This window comes from Sciurus vulgaris (assembly GCF_902686455.1).
Source record: "Sciurus vulgaris genome assembly, chromosome: 1".
Taxonomy (NCBI): Eukaryota; Metazoa; Chordata; class Mammalia; order Rodentia; family Sciuridae; genus Sciurus; species Sciurus vulgaris.
In genome coordinates, this window is record NC_136461.1 from 212,109,910 (window position 1) to 212,122,304 (window position 12,395).

A 12,395-nucleotide genomic window follows, 5' to 3' on the forward strand; every position below is an offset into this window, starting at 1 on the left:
CGGATTTGACGGGCCTGGGATCTCCGATCAAGCCTCCCCGAGTAGGCGACGGCGACAATCCCACTCCTGAGGGCCCAGCATAGCAGGGCGCCCAGCCCGCTAGCACTGGCCGGTCCCCAGCCCCCAGAGGCACCCTAGGGCGCGCCTCTCTCCCACGCCCCTCCCGCCTGCCCCTGAGCAGCAGCACTGGAGATTCCTGCCAAACCATCAGCTCGTCGTCTTGGCACATCTAGGGGGACGCACACCCACCCACCCACCCAGGCTGGGTCATGGGACCATTGGACACAGGACGTTCAGGGCCAGCAGCATCTGCACCTTTATGCACACTACAGGTCGGACTTGGCAGAGCAGAGTGGCTGGTCCAGGGACACCACTGTTATCACTATAAAACCCAGAAGAAACAAGGAGCAAGTGCAAGTCCAGGGAACTGGCCCAAGGTCACGCAGACAGGTCACTGTTATCAAAACGCTCCTGGTCGTATACTTCAGCCACCACCTTGCGGCCAGCGAACCAGCGCCCATTGAGGGCCTGGATGGCCTTGTGAGTCTCTGAGGCCATGGAAAACTCCACAAAAATCTTTACAATTATTTCTGCATCCTCCTCCTCGCCCTGCTTCTCTTGGTAGATGATGACGCGGTTCACAGCACCAAACTTGCCACACTCCTCTGTCACCTCTCCCTCCAGGTCATCATCGATGTCCTTGGGATCCACCATGTTGCGGAGAACCATCACTGTGGACTGTGGGAAGGAGAAAGCTGAGTACTATGGCCTGCCCAGATGTCCCCCCCCCCACACCACATCCCCACCTAGGCCCTGTCCACCCACCTCCTGCTTGCGCAGCAGCTTCTGCATGACCATGTGGCGGGCACTGCTGCCAGAGATGCTCATGTGCTCCTGCTCACTTAGCATCTCTGGCCTTTCAGACTCTGGAAACAGTTCCTCCTCTTCCTTCTCCTTCTTGGGCTCCAAGAGACCAAGTGTTGGAGGGCTAGCCAGGATGGGGTTCACCACCCCCACAGAGGGGATGGTGACCGGAATGGGAGGACGGGCCGGGGTCACACCTGCAGCAAAACCAACCAGGTCCAGCAGCCATCCCCACAACCCTCCCTGGGCTCAAATGATTACACTCAGGGCACCTGGAGGCATAGAGCCTGGAAGTGAGGGGCGGGATGAAGAGCCTTGGCCTACTTAGACTCACCTGTAATGACTCCAGGAGCCTGGGCAGCCATGACAGCCTGGGGCAGAGCGCCCAGGGGCTGGGCCAGGGTCAGTGCTGGGGACACCAGTCCAGGTGTTGCTAAGGTACCCAACACCGCTGCTCCAGCCACTGCTTCCTGCAACCCAAAAGGCAACCACACTCAGTCCCCAATCTGGCTACCTCCACCCAAGACCACATCAAGAGTTGGAACCCCAAATGACTGAACACCTGTCCACCCCCTGTAACTGCACCAGCCCTCACCTGAGCTGTGATCTTGGCTGTGGCTGCAGCTGCGGCCACAGCAGCAGCAGGCGGAAGGCCTCCTGGGGTGGCAGGTGTTAGCAGGGGCATGGGGGGAGTGACGGCCTTGCCCACCCTCAAGTACTGGCCACCCAGATCAAAGAGGTTCATGGAGGACACGGCATCCTGGGACGACTGGGCTTTCTCGTACTCTGCAGGGCAGGAGTAGTAGTGAGGAGGGCCAGCCCCAGCACCAGGTGGGCCCCCACCTCTCCTCAGCACCCACAGCTCACCAATGAAGCCATAGCCTTTGTGCTTGCCAGTTGTGGGGTCCCGAGCTAGTGTGCAAGACTTGATCTTGCCAAAGGCCTCAAACACACTCTTGATGTCATCATCCGAGAGGTCCTGATGCACAGAGGCCACATAGATACGATTGAAGGCCCGTGCTTCCTCAGCCAGCTGGTCAATGATGGGCTGGGCCTGCCCTATGTTGCTGGGCCTGCCCACCTGGGAAAGTGAGAGGGACGAAGAAAACCTGTCAGGCCTAGCCACAGCAGACTTCTATGAGGCTGCTCTACACATCTGGGGGACAGGAAAGAACATTCTGCGTGTTCTCAGCTCAAGGCCCAAAACCCTGCACCTGCACCCTCACCTTGATGTTCCTGCCTCCAAGCATCACTGAGTTCATCTGCTCTAGGGCCAGCTGCGCAGCTTCTGGGACCTCATACTCCACAAAGGCAAAGCCCTAGATATAGAAAGCCCTGTTGAGCTGGGAGAACCCTGAGGGCAAGCCAGGGCAACTGGGGTAGAGCCAGCCTGCTCACCTTGTGCTTCATGGTGACAGAGTCCCAGGACATGTCAATGCTTTTGATGGGGCCAAAAGGGGCAAACGCCTGGCGAATGGTGTCCTCCCCTAGCTCATAGTAAATGGAGCCCACGTAGACCCGGCACATGATGGCCAGTGCCCGCTGCCGCTGAGCTGCCATCTATAGCAGAACAGAAGGAGAGAGAGCCACTGGCTTGTCAGGGGGCAGCCAAGAGGCTTAACAGCCCTCTCCCCTCCTGGCCCACCCACCTGCCCCACCAGCTCTGCTGTGGGGAGTGTTCCCCACGCAGCAGCAAGATGCAGGCTTGGCCCCTGAAGTCAGGGCACGGGGGTCAGCAGGACCCCACCCTGAGGAAGGCCAGGCCCAACAGCAGGACACAGACGCACCCCAGCCCACCCAGGTCCCAGGTAGACTGCAGCTGCAAAGCTGACAGGTGGCCAGGAGGCAGGGCTCTGTGCCCTCCCACCAAGCCCACCCCTCCAGTCTGGGGGTCAGGTACCCCGGGCTGGGCTGGGAGATCCTCCCACCTTCCCAGCCAAGTACTGCAACAGAAAAGGGAAGGAGGAGTCATCCAAGCCGGAGGGACTGGCTGGCATGGAGGCCAGAAGAGGGTGACAGAAGACAGGGCAGCCACTGCCCAGAAGAAACCCAGGGGAGGAGTTCAGGAGCCCAGACGGGGGCTCCCTGGAGAGAATGAGGAACAGTCGCTCATGCAGGACCAACTCAGGCAGGGGCTCAGTGCCCTACACTCTTTCCATCCCAATGCCCCCCTCCCCTCTGAAAAGAGCTTCCTGGGGCCTACGCCTGAAGCCACGAGAGCTGGCGTAGGCAAGAGCCATTGGCCTGGTCCCCAGAAGTGTCATGAGGCAGCAGAGAACCCAACTGAAACCTCGGGGCTCCCTGAAGCTGGGGAGCTGGTAAGTCTTGATTTTGAGCTGGGCCATGTGCTGAGGGACCTCCCCAAACCCTCAAGAATGGGGATCTCTCCCCTGCCACCTCAGATTGCCAGTCTGGGAGTTCCAGAGCCAAGCATGGTCGCCACAGGAAGACACGACCCAGGGCCCTGCCTGAACATGAACGAGGGCTCCCTTGCCCTCATGAAGGCCCCTGGCAGAGACCAGTTTACTCCATTACATGTCAGCAGGCCTGGTACAGGCCTGGCCCCCACTTAAGAGTCCAGTTGCCCAACACAGGACTCCCCATAGTGGGGCCTACCTTCCCTCAAACTAGGAAGTCCCTGAAAATGTGACTGCTCCCTCCTCAAACTGGGCTCCCCAACAAATAGGCCCCAGGCTTCCGCCTAGATCAAGGTGAAGCCACATCTGTCCCTCTGTCCCTCAGGCAAAGTTCCCCAAGAAAGGGCCATGTCTCCTCTTCAGGGTGGGACTCCTCATCTAAAGGTGGGCAAAGAGTTCTCTCCCTGACCACATCTCCCATAGCCCAGGTGTCTTCAGAGGGTCAACAGCTGCCTTTCACACTTCCCCAAGTAGATACAGTGTATCTCCTGGACATGGGTAGCTCGTCCAGGAACAGCCCCTCCCAAGTCCTCCAAATGGCCCCCAGAGAAAGGGCCATATCTCCCCCTCAGGATTCTCCCCAGGATGGTGTCTGGCCTCCGCAGCCTGCCTCTGGGGAAGGGAAAGACTGCTTGCTGCAGCCCCACATAGCTACAGTCTCTGCCTCCTCCTCCTTGGCCACATGGCCTCTAGACCTTGCTGACAGCCCAGGCCCATGGCCCAAGTTTTGCCCTTCCCTTTCTCACTCACATCCATCCCCCCACCCCCCACCCCATCCATCCATCCTCCCTCCAGGGTCTGATGGGGCCACAAGTTAGGACCCCTCTCTCCTCAGGGTCTTGACCCCAGCCCAAGAACCCAGGAGCCTGGAGACTGATGGACCTGGTGGCCCATGGGTGTACCCCTGCGTGGGGCAGCAAGGGCACAGACGAGCTGGCACCGGCAGCTACCCTCCCTGGCTGGCTGCCGCGGCTGCCCTCCGCAGTTACCTGGCCGGTTAGTTTTAAGGCGGGCCCTCAGAGCAGATGGAGGCCTCCCCAGGGGCGGTCCCGGGGTGGGTGCCCACACCACTGGCCCCGCCATGCCTGGCGCTCTGCTGTGCTCGTCCAGAGCTGACGGGCAGGGCCGGCCAGGGGAGCAAGGTCCCCAGCAGTGGGCTGCACTGCCCCCCTCTAGCCCTGACTAAGGACATGAGCCCCGGAAGAAGTGAGCATTTCTATTGACCGATTGCAAAGGTGAGAGAGGATCTCCAAAGCCCATTGTCACTGCTGCCATCTGAAAGACAGTAAAGACAGAGTTCAGTCTGTTGGAGCCGAGCAGTCTCCCGCTCTCGTCAACACCTCACGCAGACAGCGGCAAGGCCCGGAGTCCCCGCCCTGCCAGAGAGGCCCGCCTGCCTTCCCACACTGCGACGGCACCTGCCCAGGGGGGCCTCAGAGCCCCAGGTGCCTGGCCTGCAGACTTTGCAGCAGGACTGGCCAGGGCAGAAGGAAGGGAGGGAGGAGAGGGACGAACGGAGCACGGTAAACAGCCAGGACATCTCCTGGCAGTGTGAATGTCTGAGGGCTGACCTGGGCAGGGGGAGGGCACAAGGCCCAGGAACCTGTTGGCCCCACACAGACAGCACAGCCTCTAGTCTAGAGCATGGCCCAGTGAGGCACCCTTAGACTGTCCCCTGTCCTGGGTCCCAGCCCAGGTGGTCTGGATGGATGCACAAGGATAGGGGTCTGACCATGGGGGTACGGAGGAACATACCCTACATGCTGCCACCATAGCTGTGCACAGCCTGGGGGATAAGGGTGTAGGGGAGACCCAGAGGGTGAATGGGGCAGAGCTACAGAGAAGGAGGAGGGAGGCAGGTGAGAAGGGGCCATAGTGAGCAACAGGCAGAAAAGGCTGGGCCGCTGGTGCCTCAGGGAGGACCCTGGGGTCCTGAGAATGAGTCCTTGAGAATCTGAGAATCACAACACCTTTAGGGGGTGGCCACAGGTACAGGAGGAGGAAGAGAAGGAGGAGGAGGAGGAGATGGTGTAGGTGATGGGGAGGGGCAGTGGAGGCCTCCTGGCCCGGCTGGGCAGGACAGCCTCCAACAGAGCCAGCCCCCGAGGCAGTGAAGTTGGGGTGGAAGGAGGGTGGCGGGGCTCACCTGCAAGTTGGTGAGCTGCTGCTGCTGGTGTGCGATGGTCTGCTTCACCAGCACGCTCTTGATGCTCTGCTCCATGGCATACTTCTTGGCCTGCGAGAGACAGCAGTGAGGAGCACTGGGGGGCCCGCCCGCAGGGAGATGGTGTGCCCCCACTGACCGGCTCAGCAGCCATACCCATAGTCCCAGGAGGAATGTGCTCACCTTCTGGAGGGCCTCCTGCTGCTCAGGCGTCAGGGGAGGCAGCCCCAGCTTGGCGGCTGTGCTCTGTCCATTCTCCATCTTGATGGAATCTGTGCCCTAGAAGGGGGAGCAGGGGAGTCATTTAGCAGCAGGCTCAGATCTCCCTCACATGGTCTCAGAAACCGCACCCTCCATCTTCCCAGTCCCTTCCCATGGAGGAACAAGTCCTAGCACAGGCTTGGATACAGGACCCCCTTCTGACTTTGCCGTCCCCATCCCAGGCCTTTCAATCCCAGGACCCAGGGATGGGACACAGACTAAGGCAGGTCAGTAGGTACTCTGGGGCCCTTGAGCCATCCTGGGACAGTTATGGACCCCAGACCAGGAAAGACTCCTTAGGAGCTACCAGGTGGTAGCAAAGAAGCCAGCCCTTGTTTCCAGCCTGCCCCCACAGCCTCCACCTCACATCCTGAAGGGAAGCCAGGCTGGCTGTTTTCCAGTGTAGGAAGAGTGGGGTCGGGACTGTCAAGGCATTCTGGGACTCCTTACCCCCATGCCATTAGGCACCTTGGCCTCTTAAGATTGCTCTCAGCCCCTGTCATGGACACAGATACAGACACAGCTTTCCTGGAGTTCCAGGGGCCAGCCCAGGAGCAAGTACAGACAAAGGGCTTTCCTCCTGACAATGTTCATCCTTGGCCCTACAGACACCTCACAGAGCCTTGGTATTCCCCAGGTCACTCAAGCCCTACAAGGGGCTCCAGCCTGCCTCTACCAGACTTCTTCATCTGGTGCTCAGTCCCTTGGGAGAAAACAGGAGCAGAGCAGCCCCAGGGAGATAGCGCCCAGCCAGGCAGACCAACAAACCAGGAGGCGCTTGGGCAGGGGTGGGCTCCCAACAGCAGGCTGCAAAACCTAAGCAGATTATGTTTAGGGTTATGTTTACATTCCTTCTGTCAAAGCCATTTCCAAGCTTTTTGCAGGGGGATGCAGCCATCCAAGCAGGGAGAGAAGTCCAGCAGAATGGGGGTGGGTGGGGGTGAGGGGTGGACAGAGCATGCCTGCCTGCCTACCAACTCAAAAGACCAACACCCTTCCTGGTTTCCAGACACTGCCTTGAGAGGTAGAAAAAGGAAGGAATCCAGGCCAAGAGTGAGGAGCAAAGGCTGGGGACCAAAGGAGATAGGCAGGGTTCAGCTGACCCAAACTCCAAGACTCCCCTCCTGGCCACCTGAGTGCTGGGTTTCCAGCCCAGGGTCAAAAGGCAGGAAGCCTAAGAGACCCCTCCCTGGGCAACCAGAGCCCCAAGCAGGCCCCAAGATACATCTAAGTCTGGCAGTGGGTGGGCTGCAGTATGGGTCATACTAGGCCTTTCTCTGCCTTTCGGCTGGCTCCACGCCCATTTCTCCTTAGTGGGAGAGGACCCAAGCCCAAAGCTGGAACGCTAGACCAGGCCGTCACCATGGAAATCAATGCCAGTTCCCCTCGCCCCTAGAAACTTTTCAATCTCCTCTTTGTCTTGGTGAACAAAAGGCCCTTCTCCCACCCACTAATGGCTGCTGGATAGTAGCTGGGGTTGGAGATTCAGCCCCACAGCTTCCCAGGGTCTAGGCTATACACCACATCCCTGTCCCACCCCCTGAGGGTCCTAGGGGGCCAGGAGGAGGGCCTAGGTCCAAGAGGCCTGCCAGATCCCTCTGGTGACAGGTACTGCCACAGATAGGCACAAAGAACTGATCACCCAGCGACAAACAGAGCCTAGCTCCACTTCCCACAGGACCTGCTCCCATGGGCCAGCGACTACAGCAGAACCTGCTCTCACCCATTCTGGGCTTGAGGTGCAGAAAGGTGGGGCTCAAGCCCCACCTTGGTATGTTGTTTTGCTCTCTAAATAAAAACAAAACTAAAGTGGAAATCTATATTTCTTGTCTAAACAAAACATTGTCTGTCTTATAACAGCAAGCCTATTCCCTTCTGCATGAAGCTGGCAGCAAAGAGTAAGCATGGTTGAAGTCCAGTCCCCAGTGCCCCTGCCCAGCCAGCCGACTGCCAGGCCTTGCCTGGGATTTGAGGCAGGACAGACCCACAGGAGAGAAGCCAGGCCAGAAGCAGGGTGAGGAGGGGTCAGGAGAGGCTCAGGACTGGGCCACAGTCTTGCAGCCAATATCTGCTCTGAGGGCCGAGAAGGACCCCTGGGCTCTCCCCACCTGCCCCAGCCAGGCCTCTCTGGTCCCAGGGACGTGCAGGCAGGCGGGCAGGCAGGCGGGCCTGAGGGAGAGGATGCTGAGGTCAGTACCTGTGGAGGTTTCCATTTGTCTCCCGCTGCCACCACTGCCGCCGCCGCCGGCTCGGACCCCCCTCCTTGCTGGCCATTGACCTGCTGCAGGCAGGAAGGAGATGCTGTAACTGAAAGTCACACTCTACCACCCAGGCCCTCTACTCTTCCCAAGTGAACAGCTGAGCTCCCCACAGCTTAGCAAGGAAGACTATTCAAGGGCACAGGAGGGCCCCGCTTCAGCTGGGGCCCTGCATTTCCCAGAACTACCCCCACCTTATACTCTCAGCCACAATCCCACCTGAAACTGCCCAGGTCCTGGCAGAAAGCAGAGCAGCCTGGTGCAGGCCTGAACTGGCAGCAAGTCCCCAGGAAGGGACAGGGAGGAAAAGGTAGGTAGAGAGCAAGTGGTGCTTCTGTCCATGCCAAAGAGAGCTACCCTTTCCTGCCAACAGATGGGTCAGGCTGGAAGACAAGGTGACCAACTGGTGGTCTCTTCCCACCCTCCTCCTGAGGCAACAGCCTGCATACACGTGGACAGCCCTCAGTTCAACATCAGTCCTGGTCCTTCCACAGGCTCTGGTCAAGCCCAGGACTTTTTCCCCAATAGCCACACTGTCCAAGGACAACTGGGAGCTTGGACCCACACCCAAGAGAGTAGCACCTGCCATGTCCTATGGGGGTGGCAAGGGCAAAGACAGGCCTCAAACAGGAGGTGGATGAAATAGGGTGCAAGGACTTGGTAGAAGAGCCCTCACACTTTCTCAGAGGCTGTGCAGCAGGAACAGGGCAGAATGCACTCACCCTGATCCATGCTCAAAGACAAGACACACAGATATCTAAGGACACGAAGGGATAGCTATGCCCACCCTGGAGCCATGCAGATAGACCCAGAGGCAAGCTGACTCATCCAAGGCACAACGCTCAGGTTCTCAGGCCTCTAAAGGTGGGGCAAGAACAGTCTGGCACACTGGGGAAGCTAGCCAATGTGCCCCTAAGCTGGGGCCAATCCAGCCCCACACCCGCCTTGCTTGGAGCCACTTCTGATGCCCCACTGCCCAGCTCATTCTCGCTGCTGCTCAGAAACAGCACCCTAGAGAACCAAAGGACAGAGGGCCCTCTGACAGTCCACCCAGAGCAGAGGCTGTTTCCTCACACCACAGTGAGAATGTTCAATGCAGCCCTATTCATCTGTAAACAGGTGAACTTGAGCACTGTACAACTTCCTGCTTCCCCAAATCACATGAGCCAACATGTGGACCAGGACAATGCTGAGAGCAGGACACAGCTCGGATGAGATTTCCTGGAAAAATTTAGTCCATTGGGGGACACTCCACAGGACATCCCACACTATTCACCGGTTTATGGAAGAATAAAGCTTTTAGTCACATTGAGTCTAGAGTTCTGTTCTAACTATTCACTAGAAGAGCCTGAAAAAACTGTCACTTATCATCATAGTTAGTCATATGCTGTCACCCTCTGGCAATGAAAATGGCATGCTTTGCAGTCACAAGGTTCCCCAGCCACCAGGCAGCAGTACCTTGAGGGATAGAAGTCCCCTCTGAGGGGTGCAAACACCAGTTCTGCCTCTCAACAGCCCAGACAAACTACTTCCATTAGAGAACAAAAATTTAAGTGACGTGGGACAAATAACATATGTAGGCCTTAGGTCCTCAGCTGTAAAGGGAGATGGTCTCTTTTGGGGCTGCCATGAAGATTTACTGAAACACCCTGCAATGAAGTACCTTAGGTAGCCAGTCCCTGCACATGGAAAGCAAGACACAGGTTGCAGCAGTTATTATCATTGTTAACAGTATTAGGGTCAGACCGCTAGAGCAGGGCTGGCTAGAGAAAGTTGTGCCACCTGTTCAGATCCCTTCCTGTGGAACCAAGTTCCTCTCTGGGTGACCAGGCTCAGTGCTGAGCACAACAACAGGGGAGAGAAAGAACTCTCTGGAGTCTCATGGTCAGTTGCTGGCAGACAATGTGCCACTGGCATCTAAGATGATTTCTGTGGTAAGGAACACTAAGAAAAAATAAACACAAGCTGAAAAGTGACTGTGAAGCATACTAAGCTGTAGCAGCCAAGGAGGGCCTTCGTGAGGTGACATGCAGTCTGTGGCCTTTGAGAGAAGGTGACTGTGTTCACAGGGAAGGGAGAAGAAATCCAAGGGTGATGGGCCCCAACTGGAAGCAGCTCTGGCAGTCAGAGAAGTGAAGAATGGAACAATGAACCAGAGACAATGAAGTGAAGATGAGCCTTGCTGGAAAGGGGCTGTTGACCCGTTTCTGCAACATCAGGCACCAGGAAGTCCAAAGAGAGGAGCCTTTTCTGCATCTTCCTGCATCCTTCCCCACCCCAACTGTATCAGCCAGTTTCAGCAGCTCCATTTGCCCTCCCACAAGACCTGAAGCACCATGACAGTGGCAACAGGCTCTCAATGTCCCCAGCCTGAACAGTGGAGACTGGGGGTGCAGCTAAGTGGAAGAGTGTGCTTAAAGGTCCTGAGTTCAATCACCTACACCAAAAAAATTCACACACACACACACACACACACACACACACAACTAACACAAGATTAACTGTGTCAGGCTTCCAGAGCTTTCGATGGCAACCAATGCACCACCGAAAACCCCAGTTTAAGGGTCACACTGCCCACATCCATCTCAACAAGGACACCACCTGTCTTGCATTGCCATAACAGAGCTGACACCCAGCTCATCTGGCAGGCCGCCTGAGTTCAGATGAGCCATCCACTCTTACACCTTCCCAGGTATCTCATCCTTGTCTCAGAGCCTCCCTCTTCTTCACTATTAACTTGCGCTGCTACCCGAAGACAGGCATCAAGTCCTTAATTCTCTGGCTTCATTTGTTCATGTGGCTTCAAGAAACAGCAGGTATTGCAGAAAGTTATCCGTGTAAGGTTCACACACTGGGTTGTCCCTCACACGCTGGGGCATCTTGAAAATTTCTGCCTCAGTGAGGCAGAATCCAACCAGCAGCTCAGAGCCTGGCAATGGCAGCCCGTGTGCACTCCCTGATCTTATGGATACGACCAAGCTGTCTTCTCAAACAGACCCTGCCCCATCCCTCCGGGGGTGGGCTGGGGAGGGCAGCAGATAATAAAGGGGTGAGGTGCAGAGGGAAAGGGTCCAGGGGAGAACGGCTTAAGCTAAGTGGGAAGAAAGATGAGCTGCGGTGTCGGTGCTGTGCACAGGGGTTCTCCCTCCATGCTAACACTCCCAGCATCCTGCTGCCCTTCCTGCCCCGGGAGGTGGGCACCGAGCAGAGCAGGGAGGGGCTCCTCCTGAGCGCCCACGCACCCTGAGCACCGCTCCCTCGGTCGCCCAGCACCAGACACCGGGGGGTGAGCGGTCACTGGTAGCCACCAGACTGCGACGGAGGCAGTGACTGCCTCGGTCTGGTTCCTCAGTGCGCTCCAAAGACTCCCACAGAGCTCGGGGCAGAGCGACTGCTCAAGACGAGCGAAGAGGGAGGACGTCCTCCTGCAGAGCTTCCCTGCAGAGCACGGGCGGAAGCCGAGGCCCGCCCTCCCGCTCCACCAGGCTCGGGCCCACTCGCGCAGGCGGGAAGCGCACGCCGGGACCGCCGGTGCCTGCGCGTCCGCGTCCCAAGGCCGCTGCCGGGCCGGCCCACCCGACCGCGCCGCCGGAAGCTGGAGTCCACGGGCCGGAAGCAGCGGCCGCGGCCCGCCGCCGGCGCGCGCCCGCCCCGCCCCCGCCCCGCGCGCCCCACGGCCGCAGGGGCTCCGTACGGGGCCTGGGGAGAACGCCGCGCACCCGGGGGCCCTCCGCGCACCCGCCGGGCCGCAGGCCCGCTCCCAACAGTCGAGGGCCGCCCGCGGCCGCGGGGGGCTCACTTACGAGAGCTATGGTCGCCGTCGCCATCTTGCGTCCGTCGCGGCCGCCGCGCGCGCCTCACGCTCCCGCTTCTTCCGCAGTCTCGCGCGATCTGGGCTCCGGCACCGGAACTCTCGCGATAACGACCTTGTGCCAGCGACGTGGAGGGAGGAACGCGCTTCCGGGAGGGGAGGAACAGTTAACGCCCCGAGAGGGGCGGGGCGGGGCGCGCTGTAGGACTCGGCTGGCAGGGCGGTCCTCGTCCCGCGGCGTGCCGGCTCGCCCGCAGCTCCGCCACTTACGCACTCCTCTGCTGCTTCACAGGCTCAGCCAGGCGTCGGCTTGCTCTCCCTGAGGAGGCAGGGAGAAGAGCAGCCGTCCCCTTCCGGGGCGTGGACAGCTGTCACCGGTGACTACAGGACCACACTTCGTACTGATTTTGAAAAGCATCTTTTGCATTGTTAGCATCTTCGAAGTCAGGAGTCTCTATTTAATTGTTGACATGTTTCCCCTACTAGTGATTCGTGCAGTAGTAGTGCCTCTTAAAATGGGTGCTTTGCTTCCTAGACTGGGCGGTGTGCACAGAGATCCCAGTAGGCCGAGTTATGTTTAAAGGCGCCAAGGTGTCCATCTGTGCTGTGGGAAGAGCTGC

At 58.6% G+C, this 12,395-nt stretch overlaps 1 protein-coding gene across 6 annotated transcripts; it reads right to left on the reverse strand.

Moving 5' to 3' along the window:
* Positions 1-292: 292 nt before the first annotated feature.
* On the reverse strand, positions 293-11,920 carry PUF60 (poly(U) binding splicing factor 60). 6 transcript variants are annotated; one of them, XM_079125971.1, is made up of 12 exons: positions 11,768-11,920; positions 7,904-7,987; positions 5,629-5,724; positions 5,428-5,517; positions 4,506-4,556; positions 2,263-2,424; positions 2,091-2,183; positions 1,732-1,945; positions 1,460-1,650; positions 1,199-1,334; positions 826-1,061; positions 293-738 (listed from the first exon to the last, which is right to left on the reverse strand). In XM_079125971.1, the coding sequence occupies exons 1-12, from the start codon at positions 11,789-11,791 to the stop codon at positions 439-441; spliced, it is 1,677 nt and encodes a 558-aa protein (XP_078982097.1). In that variant the 5' UTR covers positions 11,792-11,920; the 3' UTR covers positions 293-438. The 6 variants fall into 6 exon arrangements, with proteins under 6 accessions (XP_078982097.1, XP_078982098.1, XP_078982099.1 ...); XM_079125972.1 differs by having other exon boundaries at positions 7,904-7,984; positions 11,768-11,900; XM_079125973.1 differs by lacking the exon at positions 4,506-4,556 and having other exon boundaries at positions 11,768-11,919.
* Between the last annotated feature and the right edge of the window lie 475 nt (positions 11,921-12,395).